General features: G+C 37.9%; 1 protein-coding gene across 1 annotated transcript in view; it reads left to right on the top strand.

Moving 5' to 3' along the window:
- The window catches only part of CUBN (cubilin), a 276,911-nt gene that overhangs the window by 217,128 nt on the left and 39,399 nt on the right, over positions 1 to 20,384 (top strand). Inside the window, exons 56-59 of the mRNA XM_043564676.1 lie at positions 1,955 to 2,104; positions 12,361 to 12,561; positions 15,292 to 15,421; positions 18,255 to 18,472. Of these exons, the coding sequence (XP_043420611.1) occupies positions 1,955 to 2,104; positions 12,361 to 12,561; positions 15,292 to 15,421; positions 18,255 to 18,472 (699 nt within the window). The remainder of the gene's footprint in view (positions 1 to 1,954; positions 2,105 to 12,360; positions 12,562 to 15,291; positions 15,422 to 18,254; positions 18,473 to 20,384) is intronic.

The following is a 20,384-nucleotide window of genomic DNA, read 5'->3' as shown; positions in this document are numbered from 1 at the left end:
AAGTCTGAGAAGCAGTGATGGGTGCCTGCTGGCTGCATTCAGAGGAGTAGCCACTAAACACAAACCACTGTTTCGGAACAAGTCTGATGAAAACAATTAGAGAGAGTGATGCAGTGAATAGGTATTTCAGACACGAAGGAGAGACAGTGTGGTGGAAAGGGAGGAAGGAAAGGCCGGCCCAGGCCTAATTCCGGGTCCTCCTTCGCTTGGTTCTTGTGCGTGTGTGTGTGAGTGCATGACTGTATGTTTCAATATCCGTTTAGAAGGATACTGATATTTTCGTATGTGATAGGTCAGGGAGTGATGTGGATTAACTAGTTAGTGGTTATATGCAAACAAATGTCATTTTAGTGGTGCTGATGTAAAATGTTGGGGTCTGGGAGTGAAGGGTCAAGAAAGAATTCTTGAGACATCTTCGGGGCGAAAACAGTGGTTTTATTAAAGCACAGAGACAGGACTCGTAGGCAGAAAGAACTGCACTGGGGTTGTGAGGACTGACTGATTATATAGTTTCAGGCTGGGAGGACGTTAGGGATAGCTGAGTCTCTAAGGAATTTGGAAGCAAGGTTTCCAGGACCTTGAGGGGCTAGATGTTGTTAGGATAAGGTCATTTACTAATGTCTAGTAAACCCTTAGTCATGAGACCCTTCAGATGTATATCAGTGTGCCATACGTTTGCAGGATGATTGCTAACTTATATCTTGGGGAGGGTGGTTAGAAATACAGGAAGTTTCCAAAGAGGCACTATATATATATATATATATATATATATATATATATATATTAATTATATATAATAAATATTATATTATAGTATTATTTTATATTATATTCTAAATATATACATATAAATATAAAAAATATTTATTTATTTACTTATTTACTTATTTACTTATTTACTTATTTATTTATTTATTTATTTTGAGAGAGAGAGGGAGAGGCAGAGAGAGAGGGAGAGAGAGAGAATCCCTGTGGATTGATGTGGGGTTTGAACTCATGAACCATGAGATCATGACCTCAACTGAAACAAAGAGTTGGACACTTAAGCTTAACCAACTGAGCCACCCAGACTCCCCCAAAGAGATTTTTATATGTTAAAGGAGATTTACAGGACGTCGGGGCTAATATCAAGCTAAGGTTACCTTTTGCCCCTAGCAAAGTATTACCATTGAGGCAGATGAGTTCCTGGAGGAAGGTCACCCTGCCTGCCGTAAGTCCTTGTCAATGGGCTGCAAGTTGTAAGCAAATTTGACTTTTTTCTACATTTATTTTGCCTTTGTTTTCCACATCAGTAAGAGGATGGTTCTCTATTTCTGACACCAGGGAATCATCTATGTGAGAATTTGAGAAGAATTGGCATTAGTAAATTCAACATTTTTAAAAGCAGGCATTGCTTTTGTGGCCAGATTACAATATTAATGAAAATAACATAGTTTTCTAATGTTATTATAAGATATTTTAAAACCATTAAATGGGGGCACCTGTCTAGCTCAAGTCAGTAGAACATTTTCCTTTTGATCTCAGGATCATGAGTTCAAGCCCTACATTGAACATGGAGCCTCCTTAAAAAACAGCAAACAAACAAATGAACAAAACCATGTAAGTGTACAAATCACTTCATCTGTTTTATGTCTTTATCTACATGAACCATATTCGATCTTTGCCCAGTTATCCTTTCCATATTATCTTCAAATTAAGTGATCTGCGATGGATTTTTGGTAAAATGTCTACTACCTAGCCCCAAACTCTGCAGCATTTTCTAAAACACATAGAATGTACTCATTTTGGCTGCATATGTATTTTAAAAATCAGAGCCCCATCCCCTTAGTTATTGTTTCTTTCATTTGGAATATGTCAGGAAATATGTCTCTAGAGAACTTGAGTCTTTCCCTCGCTGATAAGATCCTGCATTTGAAAACAAATGTTCTGATTATGCCTTTTTCTTCCCACATAGGATGTGGAGGTAATTTCACCAACCCTTCAGGTTACATCCTTTCTCCAAACTACCCAAAGCACTATGACAACGACATGAATTGCACCTACATCATCAAGGCTGATCCTCTGTCCCTGGTCCTGCTGACTTTTGTGTCTTTCCACTTGGAAGGTACGTTTATTCTTATGTAAATTACATTTAGATTCTTAATAAATGAATGAGTGATAAATAGAGCCAGAGGTGGTATAAATTCATCACTTGAAGGAAATGTTTAAAATGTTAGAGTATTTTGGGGGCACCTGGGTGGGTCAGTCAGTTGAGCATTCTACTCTTGATTTGGGCTCGGGTCAAGATCTCAGGATATGTGAGATCAAGCTCCGAATTGGTCTCTGCTGACAGTGTGGATTCTGCTTGAGATTCTCTCCCTCTCTCTCTCCCTTCCCTGCTCGCGGGCATGTTCTCTGTCTCTCAGAATAAATAAACATTAAAAAAATCAAATGTTAGAGTATTTTTGATGTAAACATGATTAAAATTCGATTTGGTATATTAAGACCATATGTACCATTCTATATATTCCATCCAGATATGAAAAAAGTAACATAAGAGCTTTAAGAATGTAACAGAAGCATCATACGAATTGCTTAAAGAAAAAAAAAGTCTTGAAAGGTAGCACATGTTAGTGATAGAGGTTTTTTTTTTTAAAGATTTTTTAAAGTTTATTCTTTACAAATTAACTTTCCATTTCTAAATTATAATTAGCCTGTAGATTTGTCACGCTACCTCTGCGTAACCCAAATTTCTTTCTGTTTGGGTTAGTCTCCCATGCCCGTGAAAATCTACAGTAAGCAAAATATGCTACAGTATTCAGCATTGAGGAAATTTATGTTTCATAAAGATAAGAATGACATGTCAGTACTGCTACATTGATAAATTATACAAAGCTTCTCTCACTTTATCCTTTTTCTATGACCTCCTTTTCCCACAACTCTACAGGTTGTAAATTTTGGCACATGTGTTTGCTAAAAAATGCCAAGTATGAATTGATGCCTGTCACTTTGAAAATGGAAAATGAAGTAAAATGTATCTTTTCAGCATTTGCTGGCACAACATCTCTGTAGTATAAAAATGTGTTCACAGTATGTGAAGTATTAGGGGAAGGTAAAACAGTGTATCTAAAATGATCCAATTTTGTATTTAAAAATAACATAAGAGACCAAACAGATGAGCAAAGGGAAAGGGAAGGAAAAATAAGATAAAAATAGAGAGGATGGCAAACCGTAAGAGACTCTTAAATACAGAGAACAAACTAAGGGTTGCTGGAGGGGTGTTGGGATGGGGGATGGGCTACATGGGTGATGGGCATTAAGGAGGGCACTTGTTGGGATGAGCCCTGGGTGTTGTATGTAAGTGATGAATCACTAAATTCTACTCCTGAAAAAAACATTAAAAAAATAGAAGTATTATAAGAGCAAAAATAATAATAATAACATGTGTAAGGCTATAAAGCAGTACTTTAAGAGTTTACCACTATGCATAGATTTATAGGTGATATGTATTTTCTTCGTACCTTTTCTATTATTTTTATAATTGGGGAAAAGTTGTTCTAATAACAGGAGAAAAGCACGTGGCTTGGATTGTGCATTTGTTCTCATTAAATTACATAATCATAAAAATGTCATCTGCTAATATCATTTAGAATTAAAAAAAGAGACGCTGGTAGATATACCATATTCTATAGCCACAAAAACACTTCCAATGCCAATGGTATATGTTTTATGACAAAGGAACCCATACTGACCCCAAGCATCCTTGGGACCACTGGCCTGGGGTGGTGGGAGAGTGCACAGCATTTTAGAATGTATCCCGGGGCACCTGGGTGGCTCAGTCGGTTGGGCTTCTGACCTCGGCTCAGGTCCTGATCTCACAGTTCACAAGTTCAAGCCCCATTTCGGACTCTGTGCTGACATCTCGGAGCCTGGAACCTGCTTTGGGTTCTGTGTGTCCCTCTCTCTCTGCCCCTCCCCCACTCAAGCTCTGTCTCTGTCTCTTTCTCTCTCAGAAATAAATAAAAATTAAAACAAAATTAGAATATGTCTCAATGCCACGTCAACCACGTACTAGTCAGGTGACTTTGTGCAAATTAACCTTTCTTTCTCAAACTCAATTTTTTTAAAATATAAAATAGTAGTTATGAAACTCAAATAATGCTTGTAGAAGCCTATTTTGTGAATTATAATATATCAGAGTGGCCACTGTTTTGTTATTTTTGCTGTTGCCACCATTCTGGCTCTCCAGATAGAATTTAACACCAGTTGCCTAGAACAGATACTTGTTTTTCCCAGATTAAGTTATTCGCTAACCCTCACCCCATTGAAAGGTTGATTTTCTTAATAAGATGATAGGCTTATGATAATGTCTTGTGACATTTCCAGTGTTGCAGGTATTCAGCATGTTTAAGTGAGCAATTTCCGGCTATAGATTAATTGAATTATGATGATTCCCAAAAAGGGCAACACTAATCAAATTTATCTTGTAATTAGATTCTTATCACTAACCATAACAATGCTGACATTCACTGAATATCATTAACAAGCCAGATATTCATTAGCTACAGTAAAAATAACCTTCCACCTCTTCCAAAGTGAGCCTGAGGAATTCATGTTCATATGTTGTGATAAAACGGAAAGTTGTTCCCCTCAAAAAGCTGCAGGTTTGTTTTTATTATTTTATTTTATTTTATTTTATTTTATTTTATTTTATTTTATTTTATTTTATTTTATTTTATTTTATTTTATTTCGTTTCGTTTCGTTTCATTTCGTTTCGTTTTTTTTCAGGAGACTTAGCCTTTCTAGCTAGGCCAAAGGAACTGTTTCTGAAAGACTGTCCACATTTGTCTGAGCATTTCTGAGCCCAGCACATCAACAGAGCCCTGTTGACCTTGGCAGAGATGAGGGTTCTAGATCTACTCTTTTGGTGGGTCATTAGCATAAAAGGTAGATCTGGCAAAAATAAGATGGGCCATCCCAGACTACAAAATACAATGGGGCCATATACTTGCATGTTGTATCTCCCAAACACTGACAATTGGTTAGGGAAGGTATTGCTGTTCAGGCTAGCATACTGATTACTGCACTGTAACCTGGTGCTTTCACCATCGGGAGACTGCAAACGTTCAGTGACCTACCTTCCACTACAGGAGGTTATGTGATCTTCTGTATTATATCATATATAATCTTCTATAATATATATTCTATATAATTACTGATGAAATATAAAAATTGCAGTGAAATCAATTAAAAGTCTTGGGGAAAATTTCTGTTTGAGCATTTACAAGGCAACATTTTTTTTTCCCTGAATGTCACCTCAAGATTGAAATGGCTCTTGGTATTCTTAACAGTGGTGTTAAAAGTTGTAAAATATAAAAAATGAAAACCAGGGGTGCCTGGGTGGCTCAGTTGCTTAAGTGTCTGACTTCAGCTCAGGTCGTGATCTCACGGTTCATGGGTTCAAGCCCCACATCAGGCTCTGTGCTGACATCTTGGAGCCTGGAGCCTGCTTCAGATTCTGTGTTTCCCTCTCTTTCTCTGCCCCTCCCCTGCTTGTGTTCTCTCTCTCTCTCTCAAAAATAAACATTAAAAAAATAAAATAATAAAAATTTAAAAAATAAAATTTAAAAATTTTTAAAAAGGGGCACCTGGGTTAGTTAGTTGAGCATCCAACTCTTGACTTAGGCTCAGCTCATGATCCCGGGATCATGGGATTGAGCCCTGTGTTGGGCCCCATGCTGAGTGTGGAGCCAGCTTGGGATTTTCTCTTTCTCCCCTCTACCTCTGCCTGTCTGCCCTGCTCACACTCTCGCTTACTCGCGCTATCTCTTAAAAAAAAAAAAAGGCCGTAAAATAGAAGAAAATTGACAAATTCAATATGTTTCTTTTGGTCAAAAAGGAAACACCAAAAACAGACAAAAGCTAACAGCAAAGTGTAAGAGAGAAACTGTCAATGTTTGTACTTATTTTGGAATCAGATGTTCTTAAATAAATATGTATTTAATTTTCCCAAATATTGAATGGTCACAAAGTGTAGTTTTGTGTTTTCGTTATTCATGTGCCCAAGGAGATGCCTCGACATTGCTGGGAAGATGACAGACCATTTATTTTTATTTTTATTGATTTATTTTCTACCTTATAGATGAGATACTATAGATGAGGTACCCTATGGCAAGTGAAGGCCTTCTAGTTCTTGATTTTTTATCATTAAAATCAATTATAACATTGATTCACCTTAGTGAGAATGAAAAGTTTAAAAATTCTTAACTAAAAAATCCTAAATCTAGGCAAAATCTTTTTTCTTTTTTTTTGAAGTTTATTTATTTTGAGAGACAGAGAAAGCAAAGAAAGGGCAGAGGGAGGGAGAGAGAGAATCCCAGGCAGGCTCTGTGCTGTCAGTGCAGAGCCACATGCAGGGCTCAAGCTCACGAACCACAAGAGCATGACCTGAGCTGAAACCAAGAGTCAGATGCTTAACCGACTGAGCCAACTAGGCTCCCCTAGGCAAAGTCTAAATTCAGTTTTTCTCAGATCAGTTGATAAGAACTAAATAGTAGCGTAGCACCTTGGCACAGAAATTGGAGACAAACAGAAAGGCAAATGTTTTGCTCACTCTCCTCTAAAGATGACCTCAAAAGGCCCCAAGAAGATTAGGGCTAGGTTCACAGAGTGGCCAGGTGGTAAGCCCTTTGTAATATTTGGCTGAATTTTTAAAATTTATTGAGAGCTCCTGGTTTACAGGTCATACCTCATATAAGCTAAAAGAGAAAAGAAAAGAAAATTTAGTTTTAGATTTTTCCTTTTGCTCTTTTTCGCACAAAGAAGCCCAATGATTAGATTTTGTCAATTGTCTTAGTTCACGTTACCCCCTGCCATATAATCTAAGGTTTTATTTTTTAATAGCATTTTTCAACTACTTAACCATTTCTTCTCTTTGCTTTCTTAACTGTTTCTAAAGAAATCAGAATGGAGGCACATTTCACAATGTATTATTTTAGAAAGCATTGGGCAATGCTTCTTTTGAAATAGTTACTCTTGATGGTTTATTCAAATTGGTCAAGCACTAGAGGCGAGAGTTCAGTTGTGTGGGATTCCCTGCTTGCCTGGGTTATAAGACTTTGGCCTGCACATCCTGTAGAGCTTACTTCTATGCTGGCACATGCTTCTTGGTCCCACTCGGTCATTCCCCCATTGGGCAATCCAGTCTCCAAGCTACTAGGAGCAATGTTGACTAGGCATTGCTGCCCCCTACTTCATGTACCTTTTCCTAGAGCTCTTCACTGCTTTACTGAAAAGACTTTATCTTATCTACAGTATTAAAATAGTCCAACCCAAATGATTTTTCCCTATCTGTAGTCCTCTTAGATATCTCTGCCTCTCTATCTATGGCTCTCAAGAAAAATTGCACTCTGAATCTAAATTTTACAAGTTTATACTATTTGCTGAATTACTCATCCTTGGTTTCCTTTCAGTTCTCTCCAAATTCTTGGAATCATAATGGCATTCAGAATTGAACATTTCTCTGTAATAAAGTCAGAAGAGTGTGATAAAAATTGTATTTCAATACATTGGATAGAGCCTTACCCATTTCAAACAATACAATCTCAGAGTCCTTTAGAAGGATGGAAAATAATCATCAAAACAAATCATGGAGGATTGCTTTACACTTCAGAGATTTCAGTAGTAAATATACATCAAATTATTTACTAAAGATAGAATTAAGAATGACTGGAGCTCCTTTTCTCATGATACAGGCTCTAGTCCAAGGAGAATGCATCATTCAATCTCAGGGTACCTCTTCCTGATAAGTCCTCATATGTCTAATAAATGTTACCTCTTGGCCATAAACTCAACTTGGATATTTATCTTGGTCCTTGAAGAACTTCTTCAAGCCTTGACCAAGTTCCTTTCTCTTCCTAGAAGGCTATCATGCTAGTTGCATTTAACTATATTCTATTTGAGAGGTTTGTGTATATTTTTATTGTATATTCAATTGGTTTCCCCCTATGATTATGGAGGAGTGTTTAATATTATTATCTGATAACTGTGGTCTTTGTCACCAAGAATCAGACTGTGTGGTGATGTGATAAGTAGAGCTTGAGGAAAGGATATATATGTGTGAATTACTTTATCCCCATCAAGATAGTTATATCTCATTTTCTTATACTTTACCTTGTTTATGCTAATCCTTGTTATGTTCTTAGACTTCAGGTAAATTTTATAAATTCTTATATCATGTAGTGTTTGATTTTTTTTATGGATAAAATTTAGAAGGACATCCTACCTTCAAGAAATGACTGCTGGAAAGGATATACGAATGTCTTAACCCACCAAGCAACTTGCCAAATATCATAACTTTCATAATATTGAGTCAGGCTGTGCAGATGAGCAGATTTTTTTGAATGGTTTAGTTGTTTGATACTCTCTCGCCATCTACAAAAAGATTATAAAATCCTCTCTCAACTTCCTCTGCCTCTCCCCTACCCAATGTCCTTATTGTTGAACATAGATCTTTGTGAACAGTTAATGAGTTTTGGTTGTATCTTGTTATAGATGTACCACTGCTATTTGGCAAACTTTCTAGAACTGAACTGGTTCATTTAATTAATATTTTGGAAACATGATCAACTCTATGACACGTTTTACCCATGTTTCACAACCTTTCCATAATTTTCTAAGACAACCACCACTGTGATAGTCTATATCATTAGGTCAACAACTTAAAAACTAACTCTTTAATACTTAACAGATATCTGCATAGCAAACTATTGGATCAAAGTGGAACCAAGCGTTTAATGTAGCATTGGCAATATTTCCTTTCATTCTGTGATTTTGCTATTATAACTTTATATATTGTTGATGGCTAAAGATATTTTTAAGCTAATGCATAATATTTTTTGATTCTCAAACTCACCTACTCTGAATTTTTAAAATTCCAATAAAGATTTTGGTGGCTTGAGCACAAATTAAGAGGTTACAGTTAAGGGTACATAATCTTTCAGAATTCAAACTATGCATCTGACTTTAATGTATTTCTTTTTTTGTCCTATTTTCCCAACAACATATTGCTTCTATTTATATGGTATTGTCATGGAGTTAAGTCTTTCACATTTCTAGGAGATTTATCTCCAATTAGAAGCACTCCTATTCCAGGATTTCCAAAATGGAGAAATTCTTTGAGGTTAATTTAATAAATATCTTGAACTCATACTCAAGATTGAAGTTGGGTAGAAACATAGCTAGGGAGCCAAATGTCCTCCATCAATTTTTTCTCTAAGATAATACATCTGAAAAGGAGAGGGGGATTTTTAATATACAGATGTGTAAAAGAAAATGCATTTATCAAGCTTATTTCAGTTAGAAGTGGTAGATGATCTTCAGGTTAGCATTGATACAGAGTTTATAGGAAGAATGCTGGGCTATCTTCTCTCATAAATGGGAGGTTTAAAAATAAGAAGGGAGTTATGGGCTTCCAGAACAAGCGGAAGCAGGAACAAGAATCCTTCAGAATGCTCTCTTTCCTTCCCACTCCCGCCCCACCCCCATCTCTTTTTGTTGCTTTCCGCACAACTTCATTTTCTCTTACCGCAGCGGACCTTCTGTCACATGTCAGGAGACAGCTGCTCATGTTTTCCAAGTTGAACATCTGTGGCTTCTACTATTGACTCCCTCTTACTCAGTTACAGTTTGAACACACCTGATTGGTCTAGATTGGGTCCGACATCCTATCTTGAAGTAATCAATCTATCAACAGTGCTCAGGATAGTGGGATTCTATAAAAATAATAACAATGATTATGATTATGATAGTCCCTGGAATTATAATTTCTGACCCAGCAATTCCACTCTTAGGTATTTATCCAAAAGAAATAGATATTTGAGACCATGCTGGTGTCCAGAATATGAAAGAACTCTTACAGGTCAACAATAATAGATGTATGACCTAATTTTAAGATGGCAAAGGGTCTGAATAGACATTTCTTCAAAGAGAGTATGCAAAGAGAGTATCCAATAAGCACATGAAAAGATGCTTAGTGCCATTAGTCATAGGGAAATGCAAATCAACACCATAATGAGCTATTACTTTGTACCCACTAGGATAGCTAAATAAAGACAGACAATAACAAGTGTTGGTGAGGGGGTGGGAAACTGGAACCCTCATATAGTGCTGGTGGGGTGGTAAAATGGTGTAGCATCTTTGGAAAATAGTCAGGTCCTAAAAATCTTAAACAGAGAGTTACCATGAGTCGTCAATTCTAGTCCTGCTTAAATACCCAAGGGAATTGAAGCCATATGTCCACACAAAACCTTGTACATGAGTGTTCACTGCAGCATGATTCATAATAGCCAAAAGGTAGAAACAAACCAAATGTCCACTAATTGCTGAATGGATAAACAAACTGTGGTCTCTCCATGTAATGGAATACTACTCAGCCTTGGAAGGAATGAAATACCAACACATGCTGCAACATGGATGAAACGCAAAAACATCACGTTGAGTAAAAGCAGCCAGTGACAAAAGACTGCATATGACACAATTCTGTTTATGTGAAATGTCCAGAGTGGACAAATCCATACAGATTGCAAGTAGGTTCGTGGTTGCCTAGGGTTGGGAGAGCAGTAAAGAGGGAGGGGTAAATGGGCAGTGATTATTAATGGGGCAGAGTTTATGTCCAGGAGAATGCAAATGTAGAACTGGGGACAACGTTAGATACCTCAGTTGCCGTGGTACTGTAAGGTAAAAACACCTTTCCGGGCGCCTGGGTGGCGCAGTCGGTTAAGCGGCCAACTTCAGCCAGGTCACGATCTCGCGGTCCGTGAGTTCGAGCCCCGCGTCAGGCTCTGGGCCGATGGCTCGGAGCCTGGCGCCTGTTTCCGACTCTGTGTCTCCCTCTCTCTCTGCCCCTCCCCCGTTCATGCTCTGTCTCTCTCTGTCCCAAAAATAAATAAAAACGTTGAAAAAAAAAATTAAAAAAAAAAAAACACCTTTCCAAGGGGCCACTTGATAAACCTAAAAAGAACCTTACCTTTGTACCAGTAACCCAACTTCTAAAAACGTATCCTAATGACATAATGAGAAACTTCAGCAAATATCTATGTACAAGAGTGTTTGTTTCAACAGTATTTTTAATCAAAATAAGGTGGAAAAGATAGAATTAGCAAGCAATGGAGGATTAATTGAACTTAATATGGTACATCTATATGTTAGAGTTTTACGTATGCATTAAATTCAATGTTTTAAAAGAATATTTAATCACATAAAATGTGTGGTTATGTTATTTTATGTTAATAAAAATTAAGTTACAAAAGATCATGCTCAGTATGATCCCATTAATGTTTTCACAGTGTCATTAACCTGTAAAAATGACTGCATAGGGTGCAGTAATAAGTCTTTTAAATATTTTGTTTATAGTGTTTTGCATTTCTCTGTGGAATGGCTTAGAGTATATATTTCTATGCATATATAATTAGAAAAAAACCAATGATATATAGATATGTATATCTAACAGTCACTAAACTCTTAACTAATGTTGTTTGTGTGAATATTTAAAAATGTTGTTCAGTGAATATTAAGGAATTTCTCATTATCTCTCCATGGTAGGAGTCCCTTATCTGTACATATGCATTAAGTTAAAACAGGGTTTTGCAGGATGCCTGGGTGGCTCACTGCACTCAGCATCTGACTTCAGCTTGGGTCATGATCACTCAGCTTGTGAGTTAGAGCCCCGTGTTGAGGTCTGTGCTGATAGCTTGGAGCCTGCTTTGGATTCCGTGTCTCCCTCTCATTCTGCCTCTCCCCCATTCATGCTCTGTCTCTCTCTGTCAAGAAGTAAATAAACATTAAAAACATTTTTTTAGAGCAGGGTTTTGCAAAAGCAGTGTGGTTGACATTTTGGGCCAGGTGACTTTTGTCGTGGTGGGAGGAGGGGAAGGTGTGGGTTGCCCTGAGCACTGGAACATGTTTAGCAGGACCCCTGACCTCGCCCCACTCCATGCCACTAGTGCACCCCAGCGTTACAACGAAATGTTGTCTTCACGTCTTGCCCAGTGTCCCTGGCAGGCAAAATTATTCTCAGTCTATAGTCACTGAATGAAAGGAGCCATTTTATAAAGGAAGAAAATTCTGGATTGTTTGAGAGCGGGATTTATCTATTGTAGAGATCTACCTGTTTTCTCATACCGCTTGCTTTATAACTAGGGTAAACATGGTTTCATCAGGGCACCAAGTTAAATAGCGACTTACCAAAATAGCTCTTGACTCTTCTTTTAATTTCTATGTACATTGCATGAATCTGCATTACATTTTTGTCTGAACATTGATAGCACTGATCACCCGTGTTGTTTCTGATTCTAACGCTGGTTGTTCCGTGCTCTATGCAGCTCGCTCAGCTGTAACGGGTAGCTGTGACAGTGATGGCCTTCACATCATCAGAGGCTCCAGCTTCTCTTCCACGCCTTTTGCCACCATATGTGGTGACGAGATCCTGCCTCCTGTCACCATCGTAGGCCCGGTGCTATTCAACTTCTACTCAAATGCATACACCACTGCCTTGGGATTCAAGCTTGACTATAAGATAACCCGTGAGTAGCTATAATGATATTGTCTGGAATTTGCTTCTTTTCTTGAGTCATTCCCATAAGGAGTTTTAATGGTGATTCATACATCACCACTTGAAGACTCAGACACATTAAGGGGAAAAATTATCAATTAGATGCCTGCTCTACAAATACTCAGGCATTTTCTTCAAAAATCAACACAAAAAACAAAAAATAGGGGGAGGGGACCTTTTCAGTGAACTTTGGGTAGAACTACTCTTTGAAAACCAAATGGAAGATTGGGATTTATTTTGGTAATTTAAGTTAGAATTAACGTTCCTGCTGTCTTTAGTTTTTAGTATATTATATAAAGGTGACTTTTGGCCTGGACTATTCAGATACCTGTTTCATTTCTCCAAATCACTTTGCTAATGTGAAAAGTAGTATTTTATGATTTAGAAAAAAAGTTGAAGAGAATATCGTTGTGATCTGTTCGGAAATAATTTTTAAATAATATACAAAAAGCATAAGGTCTAATGGAAAAGAAAAGATTGATATATTCAACTCTGTTATAATTTGCAACTTCTTTATTTCAAAGGCAAAGTGAATAGGCATGTCATAGATTGAGCAATGGCCTTGGTAGCTACTAGGATCTTTTCATTCGCTATAGACGATTTAGTCATGTATTTGAAAACCATAAGATTATGTTTCCTTATTTTCAATAGTCTTTTCCTCTACTGCAATAAACTTGGTCAGGTCACTGGCCATTTTTAAGATGCCATCCCAGTTTCAGTAACATGGGCACACAAATCTGGCCAAAGCTTTGTTTTGTTATGTCTTTACTTGACCAAAGGTCATTGCTAAAGTTAAATCGTTTTCTTTCACTGCCCCCCATCCACAGAGAAGACTGGAAACTGACTCATGAAAAAGGCTTCTATAATTCATTCACATTAGCTGTGACCTGAGTCCTAATAACCCCATTTGTGAAGTGTGGCTATGTGTGGTTCCGTAGGTCCATGGGCACAAAGAGAATGGATGTGGGCGCAGTAAGCATTCCTTCCCCCAGTTGTCTTGTTGAATGAAGAGGAGCATCAGGTTGTTTTATTCTTGTGGCATCACTGGTGTTTTGGAGACTTAGATGCTGCTTTATGTTCTTCTAGTTTTTAATCTCTCCTTTTCCCCAAAATACTGTAGCTAAGCTTTACCGTATCTATGATGAGAGTCTCATTTACAGAGTGTTGACTTTAAGATTTCAAATTCTGACAAGGTACAAATTTGGGGGCTTGGGGACATTGATAAGCTTTCAGAGACCAAATAACTGTGTATAAGCTGAAATAAAATAATGGTTACACAAATCTTAGGTTTAATTCACTACATTTGTCTCCAGAGGTCTGAGTGTGTGAATACTAGTGGGCATGTAGAGAATTGCCTTCCTTGAAAAATGGGCTTACCTGAGGGACTATAAACTAACCAAGCAAGCAGCCAACCAACAAATAACCTTACTAACCTTAAATGGCAGCTGTAATTTGTCATTTATAAGAGATGGAAATGGAATATATCTATTGACATTATATAAACCATAGAAACATCATCAAAATATACTAACATTGTAATTTTTGGATCATAATATAAACATAAGCCTTTCTCACTGTAAGGAGTGGGGCGCTTTCCATCATTGTGTGGCATAATCCAATCCTCCTTATATGTAAGGCCAAGCAAAAATAATAATTTTATATTTTTAATAATGGGAATTGATTCTCTTTTTATGGCTGTTGTTTTTTGATTAATAGAAATAACCGAGGGCTCTGGGCTGTTGATTGCTGGAGTTAGGGTGGGGAGTAGAACTAGCCTCTTCATTCTTGCTAAATTAAAGACCATTACTCCAAATTTGGGCAAATACAGTCCTTACCAGTCTCGCAACTAAATGAAAATACAAAGGACCCAAAAGCTATGCATCTGAGCCCATGAAAGGAACTAACCTTGAAAGTTCTAAAAACTATTTCCAACACTTCACCTTATAATAGTCTATCTTTGACAGAGGAGACTCTATATTTAAGATCTTTAATCTATATTAAAGATTTCCGGATCACAATCCTTCCTGGGTTCAGATGCTCACAACAAATCTGCATGCCTTTTCTAAGCTTCCAGTTATCTCTGTCATCCCTCTCAATCTGTCAGTTAAACATAGGGAAGGGGCACTTGGGTGGCCCAGTTGGTTAAGTGGCCGACTTCGGCTCAGGTAGTGATCCCACAGCTTGTGAGTTCGAGCCCCATGTCGGGCTCTGTACTGACAGCGTGGAGCCTGAAGCCTGCTTTAGATTCTGTATCTCCTCTCTCTGCCCCTCTTCTGCTTGTGCTCTGTCCCTCTCTCTAGCAACAATTTAAAAAAAAAAAAAATAAATAAATTTTAAAAACTTAAAAAAAAAAAAAAACACGTTAGGAAAGGAAAGTGTAGTTATACCCCAACCACATGAAAGGTTCTTTCTCATTATTTTCATTCTGGTCATTAATTTGGCTCAGACTCATTCTATTCCAAGATGTGCCTTAAAGTATTCTTCCCAGCTTCTACTCCCTTACTGTCTCTTTCTCTGAGCTCAGTGGAACAATCAATATTATTTGTAAACAACAATGAAGGGGGGGGTTGAGTTTTTTTTAACACAGATGATTGTTATATCTCTTAGGGGAAAAGGTACAATAGAAAGGATATCTCAAAATTATTCTTTCATGAGTAATACTTGTTCTCATGAAATACTTGTTCTCTGTTTTCTATTGCAGCCTGTGGCGGTGTGTTCAACTTCTCCATCGGGGTCATCAGGAGCCCTGCCTATGCACATTCAGACTACCCCAACAATATACACTGTTTGTACACCATCATTGGCAGAGAGGACAGACTGATTCAGCTCAAGTATGTAAGACAGATGTACCTTCTTTAAAATATGTTCAGCTCTATTTACGGAAAAGACAGTCCTTCACGATAAAGAACTCTGATTCTTCTTGGAGGTATATAAGGGAACCTCGAGGAAGGGAGAGTGAAGTTTTTGTTGAGAGTGAAGTATAAATCCAGGAAATGGGTGTCCTTCCTCCCACACAAGCCAGTAGGGATTAGGGAGAAAAGCAGGCACTCCGCCAGTGAAAATGAATATTATAATTTTCCAACAGTTTCAAAAGAGCCTCATATAATGGGTTGTAAAATTATAAACCTGTCTTGGGAACAGCAAGAGAAAGTGGTATCCATTTGTTGGACACTTATTATATACGCAAGGGACTTTAATTGACACTTCACTTAATTCCTTTCTTTCATTCTGAAAACAGTCATATGAGGTATTTATTATTAAACTCAGTTTACTGATGAGAAAACTGAGGCTTAGAAGGGTCAAATAACTTTCTCAATGTGATATGCTATTAAATGAAGACTCAAAATCTGAATTCACGTCATATTTTCTCCCAAAGCATGTCCTTAATATTTCCCTGTGCTATCTCTTGAAGGGCAAATATTTCCTGACTACTTAAGAAGTGTATTTTTATCCATGTATCAGAACACCTCTAAACTGGTGCTATTCAGTATCGCTTATATCATCGGTAAAACTGTCCCCTAATCCTACCTACTCCCCGCAGGACTGATTAAGGGAATACGACCTCCAGTTATAAGTGATAAAGTTCAAAATCACATTCATCTGAGATGACGTATTTGTAAGTCTTGTATTTCAGTGATATACAGTTTATGGCAGAAAACTCTGAAAGCTGGTGTGGTTCACAGAAATCTAGAATTCTTTATAGAAGGTTGACGGGCTAGGTTCTCCCCTACCTAGGCCCCTGCCACCCCGACTAAATGTTTGTGATCACTTTCATCCCTAAAAACGATATCCTTTCTGCAGTTTGCCTCCAGGGACCTCATATATCAAACGGGTCTTTGGACGTAAAGACAAGTCTCACCCAGCCTGACTGGGTTCCTCTAGCAGACAGTAAGTGGTCTCTAGACTGGATCTTGAAGAAAGCCGATCTCCCCTGGGATTATTTGTAACGAAGCTGTGCCCAAAGGGTGAAAAAGCCCTTTAAGTCCTAGGAACAAAAGAATAAACCAAAGCTGTCAGATGGTCCAGAGCAGGAGGCCTATGAACAGAAGTGTAAGGAGTCAGTCTTGTCATCTGCCATGATGCGACGGCATTTGCTTCTACGTCCGCAGGATCATAGTTGATCTATATACTACATATGTTGATAACGTATATTTCTGTTTCCTCCCTGGGCCCTGGGCTCATCATAGTCAAAGTCCATGTTAGCATGTTTGGAAAATTATTTATTAGGCTCTTTCCAAGAACCTAAAGCCTATGAAAGAGATACTACCTCAGGCATTATAGAGGTTGTAGACAGTTGTAAAAGAGGACTTCCTCCACCAGTGCTCCCAAAGTGTGCTGGTGACATAAACTTTTCTATCAATGGGACTTTCCACATATTTTCTGTGCTCTGGGAAAAATGATACAACATAAAAAGCCAAAGCCTCTCTGAGTCTTCTTGGAAACTCACATCTTTATCTTTCTTTGTGAATGCACATTGTGGAAAATAAATGCGTCATCCAAGGAGGATGAAAATAAATGCAGTATTTTTAGAAATGACCTGGCTATTGCTCTGCCCTCACCATCATCATCATCATCATCATCATCATCATCATCAGGACATTAAATATTACATGTGGTTGAAGAAAATAAAGAATTTTTCATCTTGTTCTTAATCACCAGCTTGGAAAAAATTGAACTAATGAAAAGCTTTAAAAGAATTTACCGATCTTTTTTTTTTTCCTTCAGGCTCTTAAAAGGAATTTTCAAATTAGATATTTTCAAATTATTCTGCCGATATGTTATTTATTGTAGCTGCTAGCAAAAAGAAAAAAAAAAACTGAGAAAGCAGAAGAACTTCCAAAACAATGAGGGAAGGATATCAAATAATTCAAATAGATTTAAGAAAAAACATGTTATCGTCAACACACTTTAAAATCCTAAAGATAAACCATGTGGAAAGGCTTGATTGTTTGGGAACTCTGGGGTTAGTTACTTGAAATGACAGAGTGTAGGGCTTAGATCCATATACTATCTCAGGCCATAAAAGTAAAACTAAGGATGTATCTGTCAGGATGGTTTTGAGTGGTAACAAGCAAGCCCAAAGCACAGTAGCTTCATGAGCTCATTTCTCACCCTCACCTGTATGAGTATGTCCAACGTGGCCTGGTAACTCAGCAGCCCAGGCTGACAGAAGCTTCATTTGTGCATTTGAATCCATGGTCCATCAGTGTAGTGGGGAGGCAGTATGGCCAACTGAGTAGTAACTTTTTAAAAACATCTTCCAAAAAGTAATCCATATCACTACTGCTTACATTTCTGTGGCCAAAGCAAGTCTTGGGGCCATGGTGAACCTCAGAGTGTGCACAGATGGGCAATTCTCCCAAACATCAGGAAGGCAGAGAGCTGGGGATGTGTGGTGAAGTTCCTGTTAACAACCACAGTGATCTTAAATGTCAGTTTTCGCTTATAGCAATCAAATCAGTAACAGAGCATATTGTTTCTAATATTTTCTATCAAGTAAAGCATAGATATTCTGCTTCTAGACTTTGTCTTCGTCTTTTTTTATTTTTATTTTTATTTATTTTTTGATTTTTTGGTTCCTTTTGTTCTTTTACAAGGACTAAAGGTATACTGTAATGGAAATCCAAATGGAGAACATCAGTATTAACAAGGTTCATTCCACAGGTTTAGTGATTTTGATGTGGTTCCCTCCACCTTCTGCTCCCAAGACTATCTGGCAATTTATGATGGTTCTAACACCAGTAATCCTCTTCTTGGAAAATTCTGTGGGTCCATTCTTCCACCAAATATTAAGAGCAACAATAACAGCATGCTTCTGGTATTCAAGACAGATTCGTTTCAAACAGCAAGAGGTTGGAAAATAACTTTCTATCAGACACTGGGTAAGAATTGTGGATATATGAATCTATTTTTTATGACTGTTACTTTTCTGCTTTATTTTTTTTCACCTGATCAAAGTTGCTTTTCATTTAAATTTTGAGGAATAGGTCACATCAAGTTTTGGTTTTAAAAATTACATATGCTGTATTTTGATTAAAAAAACAATCACTCAATGGAGCGCCTGGGTGGTTCAGTCGGTTAAGCATCCGACTTCGGCTCGGGTCACGATCTCACGGTTCGTGGGTTCGAGCCCCGTGTCGGGCTCTGTGCTGACAGTTCGGAGACTGGAGCCTGCTTCGGATTCTGTGTCTCCTTCTCTCTCTGCCCCTCCCCCACTTGCGCTTTGTCTCTGTCTCTCAAAAATGAATAAAATTAAAAAAAATGACTCAACTAATATACCTCTTAGGTATACAAAGGTAAACTCTACCTACACAACCATCTCTAATGAGACCTGCGCCTCATTTTATCACTGACAGAAATGGTGGAATTTCAGCCTAAAAGCAGGCAAGGGCTCCATCAAGGAATAAAGGCCTCATGACCTGTGTTGCCTTTATCTTTAAAATGATGAAGAGCCTTGGGAGGATTTTAAGTAAAAACTGCATGGCCAGACTTGACTTCTTTCTGGAAAGGTGACAGTGGTAGCAGGGTGGAGGAAGACTGGAGAGGAGGGAACCTGTGACCTGACAAGAAGAAGCTCACTGCAGAATTCTAGATGGGAAAGGTTGAAGGCTCACATTGACACAGTGGGAATGGAAAATGAAGGAAAGGTAAGAATTCAGAGAAACTGAGAAGGTAGAGTGCATGGGAAGTACAGTGTGGAAGTTGGTGACATTGCAGGAGGAGAGGATTTGACGATTTCTGGATAGTGGCACCTTAGGAGGCTAAGATTTAGGGAAGAAATACTCGACTTAGTTTGGAGCAGTTGTGGTTGGAGGCCTCAGAGATACCTAAGTGGAGAAATACAGGAGGAAATTGATCCTCGAGAAGCAATTTGGGCTGGAGAGAATGATCTGGAAGTCTTCTAGAGGTGAAAGGAAAAGCTAGATGTGAGGTTAAATTGAAGACCGTTTATTCCCACTGCGTGTGAGAAGTAATTATATAAAATTGACTCAGAGCTTTGAGTCACTTAAACTCTAAATGAGTTAATCCATTCTGTTTATGTATATTCATAGCATCAATGGCACAGTCTAAGAAAACTTTCGTTTGACTCTGCAAAGTGCTTTGATTCCTCCATTTGGATATAGATGTGATTCATGTTCTGCAAATGAACAGCTCACCAGACGAATCACATTCTCTGTGAGTGAAGACTTAAAGAGACCTGAGACGTTTTCTGCAATAAGCTTTCTGAGTCACTGTTGAAACTCTTTCTTTCTCTTTACCCCATGCTGTGGATCACCTTCATCCCTCTGATACAGAGCAAAGCTTACCTTAAGCTTTCTTTACGTTTGATGTGTCGCTTTTTTGTGCATTTCTTGAGGGAAGCAATTAGACGTTCGTGGTGTGAAGGCTTCCTAACAAAATGCAGACATCATGACAAATTGTATCAGAAAACCACTTTGCCACCTATCGTACTTGGCTCGATCAACAATAACTCGAGAGCCAGTCTCACGGGCAGACAGGGAGTATTGCCTCAATAGACTTGCCTACGTGAAGTGGTGTGCAGAACGCAGAGGCTGTTTTGAAAGAAAAATTCATTTGCTTTTGGAGATTTTATTTTTTAATACACGAAAGAATTCACACATTCTTGCCTTTAGCACAGACTTTAGAATCAAATGACATATATTTGCATTTGTTCTTGCTACCTGCTTTCAAGTTGTTTTTCTTTTTTCCTAATATATTCTCACATGACCATTGAAATGGTCTTAAAGTGCTCCACACTGTTGTCATCTGCACAAAGCTTCCCGAGTTACTCAG

This window comes from Prionailurus bengalensis, chromosome B4 (genome assembly GCF_016509475.1).
Source record: "Prionailurus bengalensis isolate Pbe53 chromosome B4, Fcat_Pben_1.1_paternal_pri, whole genome shotgun sequence".
Taxonomy (NCBI): Eukaryota; Metazoa; Chordata; class Mammalia; order Carnivora; family Felidae; genus Prionailurus; species Prionailurus bengalensis.
This window is presented reverse-complemented; position numbering and strand designations above follow the sequence as displayed.